At 40.4% G+C, this 17,376-nt stretch overlaps 1 protein-coding gene across 1 annotated transcript in view; it reads right to left on the reverse strand.

Moving 5' to 3' along the window:
• The window catches only part of ADCY5 (adenylate cyclase 5), a 190,245-nt gene that overhangs the window by 74,419 nt on the left and 98,450 nt on the right, over window positions 1–17,376 (reverse strand). Inside the window, exons 2-3 of the mRNA XM_042827382.1 lie at window positions 12,508–12,657; window positions 7,370–7,491 (exon numbers count right to left, since the gene is read on the reverse strand). Coding sequence (XP_042683316.1) covers window positions 7,370–7,491; window positions 12,508–12,657 — 272 coding nt within the window. The remainder of the gene's footprint in view (window positions 1–7,369; window positions 7,492–12,507; window positions 12,658–17,376) is intronic.

Consider the following 17,376-nt stretch of genomic DNA (forward strand, 5'->3'; position numbering starts at 1 on the left):
AGTGTTTAAGTTATATATACATCAGTGAGAACAGATGCACATATTAGCAATTGTTGTTGAGGGATTTAAATACAGTGTAAGACAAGTTAATCCATCACCACCAAATAGTGTGCCTCTGTTCTACAGCTTCTGTAAATTAGTGCTTTAAATAGTTTTGCCAAGTTCAGTGCATTACAGAATAAAAGAGTTTAACTGTTTTGCTTTTCAGTCATCATAGTCATCATAGTCTATGGAGGAAGCAAAAAGGTAGGATGATTTTAACAAGAACCTCTTCAAATGTTATTATATAAGCTCAATGTTCTTAAAATCACTTTGCATGTTAACTACATGACACAGTAATTGATTAAGTGAAAGTTAACCAAGTTTTCACAAGTAAGACTTTATAAAGTTCTGATCAGAAATAACTTCTTTTTCCCCCCTCCCTTAAGGTTACTGTAGAAGACTGAAAGTAATTAATTTAATAATTTTTTTTAAACTATACATTTAATGCAATTGCCTTTACTATCAATCAGGCTGATCAGCAATGAGATTTTATTATCATTTTTTAATTATTTCTATTACTACTGAAGAAAAAAGAGAAACCAAATAACCTTGATGAGCTAAAATTCTAAATTCTGCTCTGTAAAATTCTGCAGGCACCTTCATTATTCTCTTCAAATTACTATTCAAGCATTTCATCATTAAAGCATCTAGCATTCTTCAATCCATCACCCTGTGAACTTCACAGACCCTAGGGTTTGAATTATACATCACAGGCTCTTCCTAATTGCTGATGGCTTGCTGGTAGCTGCAGATTTGCAGTCACCTGGCATGCTGCACTTTTGGGCTGTTATCTTTATCACAACACATGTGTTTAAGTAATGCAACCAGCAGGGCGCCCTGCAAACTGTTGTTTATCTGTTTTGTTCTATGGAGGGTACAAGACTCTCTTATACCTGAGAAGGCACCAGGAGTTCCCAGTAGAGACCAAGATCACAGGGTTCAAAGAGAAAAAAACCTGCAGCCAGATGAATGCTTAAACAAGTTAGCATGTGTTTGTTCTTCTGAGAGGGTGCTGAGCGCACACACAAATAGGCAGAATCAGTAAATATATAAACCTGCTCTATTCTATAAATTGAAATTTTCAAGATTGAAGCACTGACATGTACTGAAAAGAGAGAGACATTTAGTTGAAGTGCATCATAAAGTATCAACATCTAAACTTACTGCATAGCTTCAATATCAAGCTCAGACATACTAAAGGCTACAAAAAAAACAAACCAAACAATCAAATTCCTTTATACATTGGATTCAGCTTAAATGCTTCCCTCTAAAAGACACTGATTTCCCTCTCAAAAACAACAAATGTATTAGGTAGAGCCAAGAAATCAGCAATAAGCACAAAGTAATTAACCATCACCCACGGGTGAAACCTGCTTAGCCATTTCCTGAAAATTACTATCTTAAAAAAAAAAATCATAAATTTTGTGGAAAACTAAAAAGCTAACATTACCTCTACATAGACACAGGTGAAGTATCCTGAAGCTGGCTCCTGACAGGGAAACAGAAAAGTTGCTGAAAAAGTAAAATTCACTGCTGCCACTTGGGGAAAGGCTGATCGCTTCCCTCCTACTCACTTTTCTCAGCCTACAACCTGAACCAGAATTATGGCAATTTAATGCGGAGGACACCTTCACCCACATGAAACCCACACAGTTCTCCTCCAGCTACCTCCAAAAATAACTTACAGGTGAGCATAGGCCTGGAATGAAGAAAAGCAGGTAGAGGTCTTGTTAACTTGATAGCAGGAACCAATCAACCCACCCATGAATGCATTTCAGGCCTCCAAATCAGGAAAGCAGTGGAGCTGCCAGAGCAAGTCCAGAAGAGGGTCACAAAGGCGATCAAAGAGCTGGAGCACCCCTTCTATGAAGACAGGCTGAGGGAGTTGGGCTTGTTTAGCTTGGAGAAGGATCTGGGAAGTCCTAAGTGCAGCCTTCCAGTACTTGAGGGGAGCTTACAAGCAGGAGAGAAACTGACTTTTTACACAGGCTGATAGTGATAAGACAATAGGGAATTACTTTGCACTAAAAGAGGAGATATTTCGGTTAGATGTTAGGAACAAAATCTCTACTTAGAGAGTTGTGAGGCACTGGCGAGACTGCCCAAAGGAGGCAGGGATGGTCCCCCATCCTTGGAGGTGCTCAAGGCCAGGTTGGATGGGGTCCTGGGCAGCCTGAGCTGGTGGGTGGCAACCAGTCCATGGCAGATGGTTGTAACTAGATGATCTTTAGGGTCCTTTCCAACCTAAGCCATTCCGTGACTCTATTATAAGAGTTATTGGTGCTGTCTTTCCCTAGCAACATGACTTTCCACAGAAATTAAAGCTTTGAACAATACAAGAAATTATTTGGAAAATTTTTTGAAAAGATCCAGAGAAGTACATCCACAAATTTCTACATTCCTTTAATATAGTTTTATTTATTGAAGGAGGTAAAATCAAACTGGTTTCTGCTTAGCTTTAATATCCTCTCACGATAAAAAGCACAAAAACAGAAACCAGATGAGCTTCTGAAGAAAACCAGCCAATTAGCAAAACTGTCCCCAAAAGACAATTTATTGTCTGACCAAGACTGGAGAGAATATGTCTCATTATAAACACATTTAACATTTCAGAAGACATTTTGCTGTTAGCAAGTTGGAAGAAGCCCCATGCCTGTACTCACCAACCAGAACACACCATTGAGCAGTGCACTGCTTTCAACTGGTACATCCCATTATAGCCATGTTCTGGGAGCTCTCCTATGAGCTGCACAGAGCTCAGCCTTGCTCTGCTATTTATACTGATAACTCTTTTAACCCCAAGAAATACTAAGGCTGGACATCCTGTGTAAAGGAACAATGTAAAGAAGGAGAAAATTGTTTTTTTTTAGTTGAAATTTTTGAAAACATAACACATAATTAGATAACAACCAAGAGTTTGATGCCCTTTGTAAGCAACTAATTAAGCACCACAACATCCATAAGGTGAAGAGTTTAAGTTGACATGGACGGATTGAAAGCTCTGACGCTCAGCCAAAGTGCAACTGTTTAGTCATTTTTAAGGAGACATTTTCATTGTTAGAATGTTACTAGACCAGAAAACTACTGTCAGTGGGAACAACTAGTTAAAAATGGCTTTCATTTACAAAACCAAAAGCAAATAGACTGTTTCATTTCTGTGAATAGTTTAGTTCAAGTTCTCAAAATGCTTGGAAAACTATGAGATCAGGTTAATGTTATTGAGTACATGATTCATAAGAATTATGCAAAGGATCTAAAAGAGGAAACTGTCACTTTCACCATGCTTGGATGTTGGTCCTAAAATAAACTTCTTAAAACAGTTCATCAAAGGAATTCCAGTGACAAAGCCAACCTTTATCCCTTCACAGAGGACTTTAAGTCCCCTTTTACAACATAGAGATTACTATATTTGGCCAAACCTAGATAACATTAAAGCCACTATCTCTGCAGAGAAGTACTATAAATAGTCAATATAAAACATTTTAAATTCTGCCTAGGAAGCATTTCAGTAAACAGTATTATCTATGAGTATTTTAGGGTTTGTCTATCAGACATAATCTCATTCACGATAAAGAAACTGCTTTACTTACATAATTCACCTTGTTGTTTGCCTGGAATTACTTGCATGGTCTCGGGAACTCCTTTCCTGATTTCATTTGACAATAGACTTTATATTTAACACACATACGTGTGAAAGGTCACGTCACGCTCCACTGTTCTCTGTTTGTCAGAGTTAATTCTCATTCAATGCATCAGGATGGGGAATGGTTTCATTCCCTGTTCAAAGTTTTTGCTCATTTGCATCTCAAGAGAGAATATTAACCCCAAACCTTCATCTTAGTTCCATCATCACCCTAATTTCTTCAGAAGAACATAATCTTGAAACAAATTTTGCTGCCAAAAAAAATGACAGGAAATTATATTTTCATTGTGGATAAATTAGTCTCTGAATTTTACTTTCCATAACAATAAGCAGGAGATTATGAACTCATTCACAGGAAGTCCTGATAAGGTTCTAAAAAGGTTTGCTTTTATCCATTCAGGTCAGAGAGACATAAAAACATCACCTTTTCCCTCACAGAGATAAACTAACCCCTGAGATAAATGTAACACAGTAAGCAATATTGTGGCAGAAATGCCATTAGTAAAGGATCATGACTGTGTTTTACAGACCTACTCCTGGCAGCTGGGAAAGATCTTTGCACGTTGTTTGATGTTTGGCTGTGTTTTTTGTGTGTACTGTCTTTTCTTTTCCAAGGGAAAGAAAAATGTACGTTTCACAATATCACAGACTGAAAATATCACAGCAGAAATGGACATTTAAAGACTCCACATTTTAAAATAGAAATTAAGCAAAAACGCACAGCAATTTCACATAATTTTAGCATAAAATTTTCTGCTGGTAGAGTGATTTGGGTTTGTTTTTTAATTGAAATTAGAGGTGGTTCCAAATGCCCAGGCCCAATCATTCCTGAAAATTAGAATATTTAATCTTCTCTGACACAGAATGTTGCAAACCCCTTCTCCCACTCAAAATCCCAAAGCAGGAGCAGGGCTCTGCTTTTGGGCCTCTGGAGCTGCGGCCTCCATGCTGATGGGGAAATCTGTGATCAGCTTGAACAGCCTGTAGAATGGTCAAGGCATTACAACAGCAATCTTAACAGTAAGCAAAAGTCCCCATTCGTTTTACTTCCACAGAATCACAGTGCTGCTTGGGTTGGAAGGAACCTCAAAGGCAATCTAGTGTCAACCCTCTACCCCAAGCAAGGTTGCCAACCATTAAATCAGGCCCAGCTCAGGCTGCGCAGGGCCCCGTACAACCTGGCCCTGGATACCTCCAGGGAAGGCGCAGCCACAAGTTCCCTGGGCAGCTCATGCCAGTGCCTCACCTTTCATTGACAGTCTGCTTTTTCAACTAATCTGGGAGAGTGGGAAAAGAGAATCACTGCCTATGGTCACTGGTGGAGGGAAACACGTGTCTCTGCACACATACACACAGACCTTCCCACCTCTGCAAACTGTGGAGGAAATGTTTCTGCTCGTAAATCAGCAACAGGAAGCCAGATTCAATGGCTGGGCACAGCACCCTTCACATGCCTCTCAATTGCCTTGACACAATAACCTCTAGCTCATAAAAACTCGGATCTTATGACATTTTTGAACAGTGACAAAAACAAAACAAAATTGCTTGCAGCGTTCTAATGTCAAAAGCCTCCCCTGGAGCATTTCCCCATAAGTAATGTGTGCACTTGCTTTTCTTCATCCAATTCATTAATCCACATTGTCGAGGCACTACCCCCTGCCACCACTGTGTTTCCAGGTGCACGTAAATGCTTCAAAACCATTCACAGTAATTTCCACCAGGGGTGGTTTCAGAGCACCCAGGCAAGAGCAAAGGCTCCATACTGAACTCCTAGTGTGAAATGAGTCATTTGTACCAACTCGTGTTTCCTTTTTCTCTATTCATACTTAGTTATTCATTTCCCAACAGTGTACGAAGATGAGATGTTCCTGAGTTACCTCCTCTTTGCTCTTAGTACATGTGGGTAAAAACTACATGAAGCTGTGACCTGGCAAAGTAAAAGAGAGAAAGTAGGAAAAAAAATGCGTGTGTTGAATACTGAGCTTGATTTGCATGTGCTAATTTATTATTAATTTGTTTTTGCTTATTTAGTGACATAATTGAAACAAAATTTCAAAGAAGCATCACCCTAAACAGACAATAACCTTTACTAGGATTTAACTGTGCTGAATGACTTTTAGATCTGCAAATAATGATATACAGAAACAAGTGTGAACGAATAGAATACCATACTGATTAGTCTCATGTCACATCCAATGACTTGCATTCAATTTGAATGTCAAGCTAACCTTTGAGTACTGGAAAGAAGTAATTTCTCTATTACAAAAATTCACAAATGCCATCTATCACAAGAAATTTACATACCTACTGGAACAAGCTCAGGGTAATAATGGAAAAAAAGGGTATAAAGACAGAAAACATCTTCTACTGCAACACCTACTCCTCTGTGATCACTCTGGGAAAACTATTCCCCTCACCTTTATTATCATAATTACGTTCTTAAATGCTCAGTAGAAAACCATTACAAGTATTTAACAGCTGATGACATTTTTGCCTTCAGTACTGCTAGTGGACCTTTACAACTTTGCCCAGCCACAACCAAAATGACAAAAGGCCAAACTGAAGTTGACCCAAGCCAGTGCAGACTTGCCCCAATTTCAGTGAGTTTCATATGAGATTCCACAGCAAGCAACCCCCTCTCAATTTTCCATTTGTCTCCACCCCCAATGTTAAGGAAATGTCAACTTGTTGTAGCCTTCAGAATCTTCAGAATTTTAATTTGATTTCACTGCATCATCTAATGGGGTTTATGCAGGCACAGTAAATAAAAGATGCAAGAAATCCATTTCTACTAAGTATCAGAAAATATAATTAATCAACATACTTAAGCTATATAAGAGAGTAGGCTACAAAAGCAGTTTACAAGGAAGTCACTTGTTTAAAGTGGTGATGGACAGAGCAAGGAGGAAAGCTGCCTGTTCCCAGCCCCATGTCTCAGAAGAAGTGCTTACAGAGCTGTTACAAAGTGTCAGGATCTGGCCTGACAGACACAGAAGTCATTCCCAAAGTGACTACAATAGCAGAGGTAAAACGTGTTAAGATTAGGTTAAACTGCAGCCCATAAAGATATCCAGCAACTACATTAAAATTTCAATCCCTTTTCCTTGGGGAGTGGACAGAGGGAACCTGGTGACATGCAGAAGCTCTTCTGCTCATCCACATAAGCCAAGACACAGCACTGTGTGGCTGACTGGTGGCTGAGCAGGTGCCAAGGGCTGTCACAAATGGACATCCTGCTTGAAATTACAGGCTGGCAAGGACTGCTCCAAGGGACCTGAACCCCAGCTGGGCTTTGCAATTCATCTCACAGAAGATGGTACCCATCTTGAACTTGCATCCCTTCATGACTTATCAGAAGGGTAAGTTTGTTACTGCTGAAAAAATAAGCAAATTCAAATAATCCACTTTCTCAAAGCCATTGAAACACAGTCCAGGAAAAAAAAAAAAAAAAAAAAAAAAAAAAATATAGTTAAAGCTGTTTCTCAAAGGAGGATGTTGAGGACACGTGGCAATCCCTCTCCTGTCCTGTAAATAAATTTACAAAGTCAACTGATGACACTCCAAACAGCTTTTACACTTATTTTGGATCATGTGCTGCTGTCATCTTCATCCCTGGGCCATAGGTGCCAAGCTTTGGGAGAGTCCATCCTCCCCAGCAGCTGAGAGACAGCCTGCTCTTCTTACCTGACATTGTCATGCTTCTGGATGTAGATCTTATGAAACATCATATCTTCTTGCTTGGCATTAATGTCAGCTTTCATCTCCATGGCAACATGTCGAGGAAGTACAGAGAGCAGGAGACGCTCCTGTGGAGTCAGACAGATGAAGCAATTAAAGCACCTGCTGCCCAGTTAACAAACACACTTTGCTCCGCACTGGGGTGGAATGAAGTCACCACACTGGGGGTGATGAGTACAACCAAGCAGAACCATACCCATAAACCCAGCAGCTGATCCCCTGTTAAGGTATCTGCAATTCTATCCTGACCCCAAAACAAGAATGCAACACTCTTGCATTGGGCATTGTGATTAACAGTTGCCAGTTCTTGCAAATGAAAGATCCACACAATTCAAAAATTGCACTTGCACATTCCTAGAAGGACCCTGCTACATGACACCATCTGACCTTCCACACAGTCTCTCCACGCCATCATGAAGTCCCCTTTCCCATACCACCCGAGAACTCACACCCCAACACCTTCAGGCACCATTTAAAATCTCTTCTTCCCCTACCTAATCATCTGAGCACATTCCCCATCATGCAGGTACAAACCTATTCTTAGCAAGTAACAAGTTAATAGGAATGCTCCAATAAAATGAGCATGAGAAGTTAGGCCAACTATGCAATACAATGCTACACCTCTACACTTAAAACCACTATTAGTGCCCAGTTGAATTAAGACCCATACAACCACTCATCCCCCACAAGAGTGCTTCCAATAACCACCACCTGTCATCAGCATTTCACTGCTCTCCACCCTCACTCAGAACAACTAAATTGCACTTTTATTTACTGATAATAGCTTTAGTGTGACTTTCATAATATCATTTTATGAGCTGTTCCAGATACAGTTTTGTATGCTAGGCAAAAATTAGTTGCATGACAAAACAATGACTTTCTGGTAACTTTCCTAAAAGCTCACACAAAAGCCAGCACTTGCTATTATTCTAAATTTGGTGGCAATTTTATGTAAAAGCTGTAGAATTTACACCTGCAGGTAATAAGCACCCTAGGGATGTATTTGTGTATTTCAGGGATCTCACCTGATTAATTCTGCCCATACCATTCACTCTCTGTATTCAATTTGATTCCCACTCACACCCTGCTCCTGAACAGGAGGGTTTTGGCCACGGTTGGAGAAGGTGCTGGGCATCTCTCCCAGATCCAGCACAGCCCAACTGGCAGGCAGTACTCTGGAACAGCTGAAAAATCCCAAAATCCCGCACCTCATTCTCCTTTACTATTTTATTTCCCTGCAGTGAGCACAGGGAAGAAAAATGGCCTTCCTTCCCGATGACAGAGACCATGTAGAATAAACGAAGGTGCCTGACCTATCTAACAGCTCATTAATTCTCAACAACACAGGGAACAGTAGGGCTCAAGCACCAGTCCTGACTCAGAGGGGTCAGCATTCCTGAACTAATTATTCACGTCACCAAACTTCTTGCCTGCACTTCAGTTATAAACACATCCTAGTTTCTGGTTTCTAATTTCTACTTTTTTTTTTTTCTTTTCCTGAAAGTTCCTCATTAATTTCTTCCTCTAGGGCGGGAGATAAACTTTGAGGGAACCAAAAGGAGGTGAATGTGCTGAGTATGTGTTCAGCATGCACTGAGATGTATTATAGGCTTCAGCACTGTCCAGTACTTACATTTTCCCCTTTCAACATGTACTTTAAAGAGACTGATTCTCACCTCCAGCCCGAGGAAGTAGTAATAACACAGGAGAAGATATGTTAGAGGGATGTCTGCCTTCCCAGCTCCAAACTGCAGCAGTCCTAACAAGATACTTGTTTTGTAAAGCACTCTCAGCAGCATACTGCATGTGCTAGCATTCACACATCAAATTTTATATATATATTTATATATATATGTATATATAAAAGATGATGAATCATGCACGTGTCCTCAGGCTTCTGCCAGCTATTAGCGTACTCCTCGAGCGCAAAAGCACAACACATTTTGAGTGTTTACCAGAGTAACTAGTGCTACATGCTGCTGTCATTTGCATATGATAATTGGCATCCCTCAAATGTGTGAAAGCTGCTATTCTACATGTGCATCCTCTAAATAACTCGGAGCTCACTGGAGAGTGCAGGGGCACCCCAGGTTGGAACATTCCCTGTGGGTGCAGCAGAGTGGAATGATTTTTTTTTTAATTGCTTGCAAAACAAGGACACGTTCGGGGGAGTGAATTTCTCAACTAATGCTCCAAGGGTTTTTTCACACATTTCTGGCTAACTTTTGCAGGAGAACCCCCGGCCCTGCTCTTCCTGACACCACAGGCACTTGCCAGATAGAACCACCAATGTTTTCAACACATTCAGGATCTCTAGGAAACTAACACCTCTCTGAACTATCACTAAGTGGGAATAAAACTTAACAAATGAAATGACTGCATGCAACAGGAGCTATCTTCCACATAGGAACTAATTAGGAGACTGAGCTGCATGACAGAGCTGGACATTACCTTCATTCCCTATGCTGGGAACGTCAGAATCATTGAAATTAACCTTTGAAACTACCAAGAGGAGGCTGTCACAAGTGCTTTAGTAAAGCACAGGCCATCATAAAGACCTTGAAAACAAGAAAAAATCCCTTTACTTCAAATGGAGAGATGAAATTAAGGTCTCCACTAGAGTACAATTTGCATGTTGGTATTACGAATGAAACGTAGTGCAGCCCTCACTGAAAAATCACTTAGGCACAAGTGAGATGGCCGGGACTGCTGCATAACAGGGCATCAGTCTGACCTGATAACAAAAGCAAGAGCAAATTCATATATAATTCTCATTTCAGTGTATGATTCCAGCATAGTTCTACTGAATTATACATTAAACAAATGCATACTGAGGAGAACCAGTCTCTAGAATAGGCACAGATGAAAAAGTACAATACAGATCTACTCTATTTACGTAAGCACACATGGATATATGCATATGTGGGTGCATATATAGAACACACACATCTGCACAATGACTCTACACTACATAGGAATTTTAACTATGTATTCTGCACTCCCCCAAAATGACCTCAAGGCATCAACAAATATTTAGTGTTTTATGTCTGACCATTTGTCCTCAGGTTTAGCAACACTGATTTTTCATCACACGTTAAGTGATACAGAGATGAAAAGAATGTGAAAACACGTGAAAGCCAAGCAATGCTAGAACTGTGCACTTCTGACAACCACTTTTTTACTAAAATCTGAAGTATTTGCAGATTATTAAGGGAATTTTTTTTTTTTTTAATCCAAGATTATTTTATTCTGGGCAAGGAACAGAGTTACAGCTCTGCCCTAGGCTATCTCAGATAATGAAAGCATGAGGAGTGTCTATCTTGGATGGGACACTCTGGAATTTTATTTCTAATTTTGGGTGCTGGCAGAAACTTAATGAGGAAAAACATAGAGCCCTTTCATGGAGATAATATGCCTGCTTTTAATAGAGAACAACACACAGGAGCATCATTAGGTCTTCTGAAACAGGCAAATGAGTGTAACAGCACCGGGCAGTGCCATTCCCTTTCCGTCTGCACCTGTTTGGAGCCCAGCTCTCGCAGATGCAGGCTGAACTGACGTTTATTTGCATCTGCTGTCACCTTAAGATTACCTCAATGTATTATGCATGGAAAAGCATCTGAACTAAACCTGGAAATCAATGTCAGGGCAGACTCTGGCAGCAAGTAATGTTATTAGAAGTCCCCAGCTGCCAGGATCCACAGTTCCTGCTGGAAGTTCCGGAGGGCACGTCCAAGTGACTGGCTTTGACCTGTGTTTTTTTGATGTTCTGGCTTTCTTCTGCATGGTATGGCACCTTCTGGGGGCAGGGAAGAAAAAAGGCCTAAAGCTAGAGCATTTCTCAGGGCTTTTCTTTCGTGAATTACTTCTGACACAGAAGCTTCTAGCCCCAGAATGGCACATGCATTCTCAGCAGGGAGGAGAGAGCTGTAATCAATAAATAAAATGGGTATTCCCTGGAGCTAATCCTTTTCTCCATCTCAAGGTGCCAAAGGAGTCCACTTGTTTCATCTTTCTGAAATTACATTAGTTACAAAGGAAAATGAAGCTTTGATCGTGAATGTGGTTTTCATACATATATTCTCAAAATAAAGCACATGTACATGCTATTCAACAGTAAGGTTAAACAGCTACTATGTCTAGCCAGAGGAAACTCATAAAACACTGCCAAAAACAGACCCAAAGATGCAGATGGGCTGAGACATGAGGGAAAATTAGGCCAGGTTGCCAAAGAAATGCAAAGATGCTTGATTCATTTGATTCATTCTCTTGATCTCTTTCCCAAGCCCACAACCAAGCTCCAAGATGTCTCCCAAGGGATGGAAGCCCCATTTCATGATTCATCTCAAGATGGACTGGACAGACTACTATGAGAAGTACAAATGTACTTCAGGGTAGAGGTGTATTAGCAAAGGAACATCCACGCTGGTCCAAAAGGAGCAGACGTGGTCAGCACCCCTGACAAGGCTGTTTGCTGGCAGCCATGGACCTTTTTACAGCAAATGAACATTGGAGTTGGTGATGAATCTCACTTCTCAGTTAAATGCAGCTTGAGGCCTATGTGGTGTGCAGAGGTATAAAAACAGAAAGTAAATTTTGAATAAGGCAGGAAGCAGACCCTCTTTGGAGGAATCAAGGAACAATATGTTCAATGGGGCAATTTCCACATTTTTCTCTACAACCCACCTTTCCTGTTGGCTGTGATTTTGCTGACAAGCACACCACACTTCAGCCTCACAAACAGAGTCCATCTGAAGCCTGTGAGCTGCATCTAAATCCAACACACGGTGGCTTCAATGGGTACAAAAAAGCTGTGCAGACTATCTGCATACTATGTGATTTTCATCCACAGAGCACAGACCACAGGATTTTTGTAGACGTCTGCAGACAAATTCTTCAGTGTATTGCAGAATACTCCCTGAGTTCTCTTTCAAGCCTTTAAAAATCCTGCCCTTTCCTATCAGCCTCCTCTTGCTTGTATCAGTCATAAAGCGAGAGGCCTACAAACGCAATCCTAGAGGAACAATTTGCATGCTAATTGCATTTCTGCAGTTCCATTTTTTATTTCCCACTGTTGTTCTTACCTGCTGCTGGTTTTCCCTTTGAGAATGCAGCCTGGCTTGTATGCATTCCCTGGTCTCCTGGAAAGCCTGTCTTTGGGACACCTCTGCTGGGTAGTGGGTACACACGCCTACAATGTTTGTACAGGAGAAGATGAGAACATTGGAGACCAGCTGCAACAAAAGGGGAAAAAAAAACAAAGAGAAAATACTTGATTACACTTTGGAAACCTGCCATCAGTAACAAAGCAGCAGCCAGAGCCCATTCCACACCTCTTTGATCCAAGCCACCGGTAAACCTTAAGCTCCAATTTATTTCACTTCTCTAGTTTTCAAATATAAACCTTCTATATATGGCCTCAAATATATGTTCTTAGCATTGTGTATTACTTCCCTGGTAAAATACAATAAAATAAAAAATACTAGCAATGCTATAGTCCTACCTTTGGTCATCCAAACCTTGGAACTACTGTGACAAAAATGCACCTAAAAATGCACCATTACTTTGTCAGCTAAGAGTCAGCTAAGCTTCACGCAGACAGAGGAACACAAATATTTCCACATTTGCGTACTTACATATCTGGCTTGAAAACATGCCAAAGATATATATAACTGCTATTTTGAAACAGTGCTTAAAATAGTGAAGGGAAAATGCTGGTATTCACAGAGTTTAAGAGCAATCCTTTTTTTATGTAGTTCATCTCAAAAATTTATGTTAGTAGGTTAAAAAAAAAATTACATTTTCTACATTTCTATGAACATGGCTACAGAAAAGGTTATTAAGTCTGACATATATTTGGACTGGACATGTATAAAGGAAAAGCAACATCACTCCTCTGCTTCCACATGGATTATGTTTTGTAATAAAGCAGTCACATAACTTTCGCTGCAAACTAGTGTCGCAACTCTTATTTCCTAACCATTTTTTAATAAAAAGGAAAAAATAAAACATGTGCTGGCATTTGGTTCATGTATAATGTTCAAAACTACTTCTGACAGTATCATATAAATATTTTCCCCTGACAGAGGTCAAAATAAAACTTCTGGAGAGCTGCACAAACTGTACTGCATCTCTCTATGAGGACACTTATTCAAAACACCTCTGTTCTCTGTGGGGAAAGACTGTCAAACTTACAGGACTCTTAAATTAAAACAGAGACCTTTATTCTATTCCCTATAGACCAAATATAGTTTAAATACACCCTTTGCCTTTGTTACTAATAATTTCCAGAGCAGCCCCTTCACTGAAAACACAGGATCAGGCTCCAAAAGGCAGCACCCTCATGGGCATCACTCAGGCCACAAGCCAGCAGTAGGTGCTCAGAAGTCCCCAGACCAGGGAGGAGAGGAGCTCTTCGTGTATCACCCACCAACATCCCAAAGAGCAACAGGAAGTCTGCTGAGATTACTCAAACATCTTGACTACATGCAAGCGATAAAGACATCGGAAATGGTTTTATTAACAACTCTGACCCGAGACTGGTTTTAGGCAGGAAAAATTGGTCTTTCAGCTCAAAATTAAGCAATACGTTGAACTACAACCAGCTGAGGGACTTCTCTCTGAGGATGGTTGCCAGTAGATGGCAACACACAAAGCTCCTGTATCCTGCTGCATTTTGGGCTGCGTCCCTGCAGAAAGTTCCCACGCTTGTGTACTATACTAAAATACGATGACTTGCAGGTCATAGATACCCGTGGGTGGTTACCATCAACACCAGTTAGATCTATCTGCAGATAACTGGTTTTCAAGGAGGAAAGTCTTTCTCATCCCCTGCAGATTGCTCCCTTCATCTTAAGTGTCCTCACACAGGACAGAGATAGGGCTAAGGCGCAGTTCATACACGTGAACATGACCCTAAATTTGCACATTTACAAACCCTTGCTATTACATTCTCATTCAGCTCTTTCTAAGGCTGGCATGGTAATCCTGACAGGTCCAGTGTCCTGCGTCCCTTCTTGAAGTTGATCAGACATCAGCCAGCTGCCAGCTAACCCACTACTGCATCCGATGGGCACTTGATAGGGGTTTTTTTGCTGATAATGAGCAGAACGGCAGGATCTTAAGGATGAAAAATCCCTCTCCAAGTATAAAAAACACTGGTGTTCATTTTCACAAAGAAACAGCTTAAAAATGGAGAAGAAAAAGGACTTTCCTGGAAGTTACTCAGATTCCTGCTTCACGGCCGCATTACTAGCAGTCTGTGAACAGCACTTCTACAAGTTCAAGATGGTTATTATCAGTATTTTCAGGAAATCATCAGCCTGGAAAAGACAAGGCTCCAAGGTGACCTGATAGTGGCCTTTCAATATCTAAAGGGAAGCTATAGGGAAGAAGGGGACAGACTCTTTAGCAGGGTTTGCTGTGATAGAATGACAGCATAGATTTAGGTTAGGTAAAGGAAGAAGTCTTTTACAGTGAGGTGGTGAGGCACTGGAACAGTTTGCCCAGAGATGTGGATGCCCTGTCCTGGAGACATTTAGGCCATGGGCAACTTGATCTAGCTGCGTTGTCTCTATTCATTGCAGAGGAGTTGGACTACCTGACCTTTAAAGGTTCCTTCCAGTTCTAAGGATTCTAGGATTGTAAATACTCAGCTTTCTATTTTTACCCCAAGAAACAAGGCTTCATTTCACTTACAGTTAGTGCAACCCCAAGCAAACTTCCCAAAACAGTAACTCAACTCTTGCATCAAGAACAGGAGACCCCTCAGACCTGACAACAAGCTTTCCATGGGTAGACATCAGTGTCAACAAACAGCCCCCAGTGGGAACAACCGTGAAAACATCACTGCCCTGAAGTAGCCCTCAGAAGCCAAGAAGCACAGCTCAAGGCACATGATGATGCACAAAGATCAACTCTGCCAATGCAGAGCAAAAAACACTGTCAAACATTATTCATAAGGTGTGTAGGCCAACAAAGCAACTTGACTGTTAAGCTCTCACCGATATCATTCTACACAAACCCTTTGCAAACTAATTTAAAAGACAGACTCGGATGATCATGTTTTTTCTAAAAACTACACTGCAGCATAAGTTTAAAGAAATAGACACCTGTACGTATTCTGTGAAATAGAAGCTGTATGGCATCTTTGCAGCACTCTGAACCCCAGGGTGGAAAATTAGAGTGTAATGTTAACAGCATCAAAGATATGCAGAGGTGTAAAACTGAAGCTCCTACTATCTGCAGCAATGCTTGTTATGTAGGCTGAATAAAGATCATTTTATTCAGTATGCATTCACAAACATTTTCTTCACAAGTATTTTATACCATGTTACAGCAGAAAAGGAAAATATCTAACCTCATTCTTTTTTCATAGTCCGTTGTCTTAATAAAATGAATTTGTACCCGGTTTGCCAAATGGTACCACTAGCTTATCGGCTTCCTCGCCATTTTGCTATGGTAACCAGCTTCAGTCTCAGGAGAAAAGAGATGATGTAGATGTTAAAAAACTGAATCTCTAAGCTCCACTGCCTGAAAAGTAGAAAGATATTATTGCAACTACTTCAGACAATCTGCGTTGAAGAGCTGTTCAATGCAATGGGAAAATACAGTTGTCTATTTTAGAGTTGAATTCCTTCCCCTGCCTAGCTACAGTCTGAGAAGATTCCTGCCCTTCTAATTTTGGAAAATAATAGTTTATAAAAGACTATTTCACTTACATATAACTCCTAGATAAGCTATTAAATCAGCCTGCAGTAAAATCGCATTTGAACGTTTCCTAAACTGGTATGTTTACTCCTACAGCATCTGTGTGTGGCAGAGAAGTGCTATTATTCTGATGTTACTGAGGCAGAGGTGTTTAAAGGCAATTCAGCACCTAACAAAAAGCTATGCACTACGAGGGCTCTTCAAAAAAACGGCGTGACTTCTTCCTTCCACTGAAATTATAGATTGGTCAATCTCAGACAACAGAACAGACAAGACCATTTCTTGTCACTTTGTCTCGCACCTGGAGCACTGCAATGCTTTTGTTGAACCTCTTGCAGGATACTGCTTTCAACATTTTTCCCTCGGTCACCAAAGGAAGAATAAAAGAAACAAGAAATGGAAACAGTTCAGTTACACATGTTCTTGGAGTTATGAAAACCTGGTATTACAAAATCAAAATTGAGAGCTAAATCTGGCCTGGCTTTGCTGTTACAAAATTAACATCTTGGGCATTTCAGGAAAGGCTGAGGAGGAACCCTGATGGTTCAATGATCAGCGAGAGCCTTCCAGCAGGAAGAAATATCAGCTTGAATCAACATTGCCATGTTTCTCCTTTCTATCTTTCTATTCCGTTATTCTTCAAACACCAGCTACTATTCAATATGTAATTAAGAGACAGCATACTTAGGAGAGATGGCACCAAGACAAATTTTGTTACTTCCTTTCCTCTGCCAGTGTTAACAGGGCTGATTACTACCATGAAAACACGTGCCAAATTTCTTTGAATAATATAGCTTCTTGTAATAATCAGAGCTTTTTATTCCTTTCCTTTTTCCTTTTTTTTTCCACCAAGTTACCGTTCCTTGACTAACTTCTCTTGCAGAGGTTCTAAGCTATTTCTTTCCTGAGATCCCAGCATTAGGTCATTTTCTGATAGCTTATCAGAAAATTTACATCAAAATATTTTGATATTGTTGCAAAGTCCCACTTTGCAAACACGTTTTAAACTTCTACCACGAGGCAGTAAAACTGCCACAAGGGAGAAGGAAAGCACCTTTCTTGGGGATCAAAAAGCCACAGCAAACTACTAAGAGGAAAAGAATTGTGTATCCCACTTTCTGGAGTTTCTCTCTGCCCTGCCTCTGCTTGCCAGCTCTCGTAGTACTTATGTAATAGGAAATCTTATGTTCAATCAACTATTGGTACATGAGCTAGATTAAAAACAGATAACAACTCAGCTTCTA

The sequence above is a fragment of the Centrocercus urophasianus genome, unplaced genomic scaffold (genome assembly GCF_019232065.1).
Source record: "Centrocercus urophasianus isolate 14NV4802_14NV808 unplaced genomic scaffold, USGS_Curo_1.0 seq_28, whole genome shotgun sequence".
Taxonomy (NCBI): Eukaryota; Metazoa; Chordata; class Aves; order Galliformes; family Phasianidae; genus Centrocercus; species Centrocercus urophasianus.